This window comes from Mya arenaria, chromosome 5 (genome assembly GCF_026914265.1).
Source record: "Mya arenaria isolate MELC-2E11 chromosome 5, ASM2691426v1".
Lineage (NCBI taxonomy): Eukaryota > Metazoa > Mollusca > Bivalvia > Myida > Myidae > Mya > Mya arenaria.
This window is the reverse complement of record NC_069126.1, coordinates 65677966-65681875: the sequence shown is the minus strand read 5'-3', so window position 1 is coordinate 65681875 and position 3910 is coordinate 65677966. Positions and strand designations below refer to the sequence as shown.

Below are 3910 nucleotides of genomic sequence, written 5' to 3'. Positions count from 1 at the left end.
TATAAATTTCGGGACTTTTGGGAGTTGCGTCTCTCAACTTTATTCGCATGTAGCTACAAATTTTTTATCTATTATATGACATACACACATGCAACGTCAAAGATATGTTGGCTAGCATGAGCTGTTGTGCACCGGAATAAAAATGAAATAACAATGGAATAACAATAAAATAACAACGGAATGACAATTAAATAACAATAACAAAACAATGTAATAACAATAAAATAAAATAAAAATGAAATAACAAACGGAATAACAATGACATGAACATGGAATATCTTGTATGTTATAAATTGGGGTACCGCCTTGGAATGGTCAATACCACCGGGGGCTTCCTCCAGTCTATTTTTTCCATGAATATTTTCAAAGATGTCCTTCATTTACCTTAATATACTCTATTTCATAGGTATGTCAATTGTGGGATACTCCAGGAAAATATAATCGATTCTGACCTTCAATCAAAAATTGGTGCAATCATCGGCAATCTTCCAAACATCATTGACTGCGCTGGGAAGGGCAACGTTAACGACGAACAACCAAAGAGATATTGAGGCATACGCTCACAGGTGCTGTACTGTTTTGCAATACAGTTGTACATTATTATTGATCTAATAGCAATACTCATAACAAGGTTGAAGGTGGACTTATATTGTAAATGTTTGCAATAATCAATAGACTCTATAATTATTGCGGACTCATTTAATTAATATCTTAACATTAAAACATTTACAACTTCAGGTCGCATCCCACCAGGGACAAGCATAGCTGCTTTGGAGGAATTGCAAAACAAAAAAGGAGTTGGTTGCTTAAATGTGGTGCTTCCGCCATGCAATCCTGAATGGGCGGTCACAAAGATCATATTTGTACAATCGGCAGCGGACTCAATCCCAGAACAACTACTCGATATGTTGCATGACGTTCTGTCAGAACACGACGATCGTTTGCAAACGAAATGTGAGTGTGCAGCTTCAATTAATTATTCAGTTTATTTGTGCATTGCGAAATTCCGTCCACAAAGAACATTTGAATATCAATAATGCTCATAATAAGCGTAAATTATCATGACTAAACCGCTTACAAATCTGCACTTGAAAGCAAGAATGCACCAAGGTGATTTTAAGTGTTTATAATGCCTTTCTTTGTTAGCTATTGACAAGCATTGATATGTTTTAACTTGGCATGAATATTTAATCCCGAACAGCCTATATTAGACCACAAGCAGTTTCGACCGACCCAGAAAAACTATGTAAAATACTTCTATTGCGCGTGCCTTCCAGTAAAACCCGCTGTGATTGTTTACCAAAACAGCAGAACTATCAGAAAACTTCATGTGAAAAAATACAAATTCAAATGTTGATAAAAATTTAAGTTTTACTTAAAACAATTAGTCATGTTTTACTAATGCCAAATTGAACCATTGATTTAGAATGATTTCACGTATATACCACTGCTTATTTCGTCTATCATATTTTAAATATATACTAGGATCAAAACCCTATGCCCTACACATTCTTAGTATAGTGCAAAAACGCGTCAAAATGTTTTGCTTATACTTATGTTGATGAAATTTATCTACAGGTTACTTAACTGAAATATAATTGGACGCTCAGTTATCATTACTTAATACTTATTGCAGTCTAGGCAGGTCATACAGAGTGAGGCTTGGGTTACCAGGGTTCAGGATGGGTGCATTTATCCTTTTTTATAACGTGAAAGCCATAAGAAGGGGTGATGCATTCCTTTGCCACTCTTGTGGACGGTGATCAGTTACTATATAGTGACTCCTTGGCAATTTTGTAAATATTGTTATCTTAATGTTACTTGAAATATTTAAAACAAGTTATACAACCTGAAAATGAAGTTGTGAAGTATAGAAAAAGGTCATGGTCGAAAACAGGTTGTAAAGGAGGCCAAATTACTACATGTGACAGCCGCTATTTTGGATGCAAAATGAAAACAACAGACGATTGATACGGATCTTATTTTTGGGGGGGCTTTCAAAGATGAATGATACACACAAACATTTTTTGTTATCTCTGTATTAGTTATTATGCAAATGAAAATAACCCTTATGCAGTCGAACAGAAGTCGTTCCGGGATACATTACATCGAAACATGTATATTGACTTCGTTTTTTTTGTTTTTTTTTAGTCAAGGCAAGCCTATTTACGGTAATTACCAAACACGACCTGGTTAAAGAGGCAGGAAGGGATATATACGGAAGTGATCAAGATGCCACCATCACGGCTGAAGATTTCCAAGACAAGAAAGACAAGCTAGCTACTGCTCTAGGGATAAAGAACAATGTCGGCGACAACTGCATTCCATGGGCAAGCTATTGCGACACAGTCCGTATGCCGTCTCCAAAGGTCCAAAACTCCGTCTTGAAGCTACTTCGACAAATCCAGTGTCCAAAACCAGTGGAGCACACAGGCGTGCCTTTGCCAAGGATAACTCTGCTTCAATCGTGGCGACTGAATCTAAATGCGTTTTTTACCACTAGTTCATGTCGAACTTACGTTCTCATTTTTGTTATCTGTACTCTGGTTGCAGCCTTCTTATGGCTCATTGCACAAGTGCATGAAAGCCCAAATACAAGTTCTATTGTAATCATGCGACTGGTGAGCAAATCAATTCTACAGGAACGCAATAAAACTTAATTTTTATTTCCAAAAGTGTGTCAAAGCCCTCATAGGGTTATTACTGTACATCGTGCGACCAGTGAGCAAACCAATTCTACAGGAAAAAAACAAAACGTTTTAGTTTTGTCACGTGATCGCGTCCCGGTAGTTATCAAAATATACAGGTTGTCTTTCTGTTGTTTTTTCACGATTGCTTCGACGTTCTTATTTTATTTCATAACTGCCTTGGTTACTAAACTTTGATATTTTGAAACAAAATAGTGACCATTTTTTAAATAGAGGTTATCTTAAACTTCGATATCATCGGAACAAATGGTTGTTTTAGTTTTTGTCTCCCGGTCCTTAACCCCGTACTTAAAAAAAGGTTTATGTTATGAGTTTGCAAATGATTTTATCCTTGTAGTCGATCAAATAAATGCCATGATGATAATAACGAACTGTGATAGATCGAGTAGTGTATATTCATATGCTTAAATGTATCCGTAAGACTCTTTCATTTTACTCGTTCCACAATGTACAAAATCATCATTAGGTAATACGTATGCCTATGGCGCAGGTACAATTGTGCAATTGTCAGTCTGTATAATTGATTTCTTAATTGTATAGAACTGTCTTGTGTGATTGAATTGTATGAAACTATTGTGTATGAATGTTCTTTCGTGATATTTTCCTTTAATAGCATTAATACCATGAAGTCCTAAAGATAGGTTTGATATTTGTATTTAAATTTTACTTTGCGTTGTATATAAATGTCATTTATCGTATTAATTTTTAAATAAAATGTATGCGAGATGTTTTACTTATAAGTTCTGTCTATTTGCATACTTGCCCGAAATGGGGTCTCAATGGTTTCCAACATGCTAAATGCGGAACCAACTGTACAGTCTATAACTGAATTTTAGTGGTTCACTTTAAAGACCCTCTGGCTGTAAATATACTTATACAGTGGAGTGCATGTGGAAGTAAACAATTGGATATGTTAAATTAAGCATGTGAACATTTTCATTAATCTACTATATAAAAGCAAAAATGGTTAGCAAAACATAGCGTTGTTCTTAAATACGTCTACCTTCACCAATAATAAACATTTGCGTCTTCTGTGATCCATCGCTTACAGCTGCGTCTGTAATGATCATGATCATGATATGAGCTGCGCTTTGTCGTGACCAGCGCTTAGAGCTGCACCTGCTATCAGCAAGTGCTAAAAGCTGTGCCTACTGTGGGCAAGCGCTAAGAGCTGCATCTGCTGTGATCATGCGCAAAGAGCT

The 3910-nt window shown here is 36.0% G+C and overlaps 1 protein-coding gene across 1 annotated transcript; it reads left to right on the top strand.

Moving 5' to 3' along the window:
• The first annotated feature begins 369 nt into the window (after nt 1-369).
• Nucleotides 370-3424, top strand: LOC128235888 (uncharacterized). The gene is made up of 3 exons (XM_052950674.1): nt 370-406; nt 739-954; nt 2152-3424. The coding sequence occupies exons 1-3, from the start codon at nt 370-372 to the stop codon at nt 2658-2660; spliced, it is 762 nt and encodes a 253-aa protein (XP_052806634.1). The 3' UTR covers nt 2661-3424.
• The last annotated feature ends 486 nt before the right edge of the window (nt 3425-3910 follow it).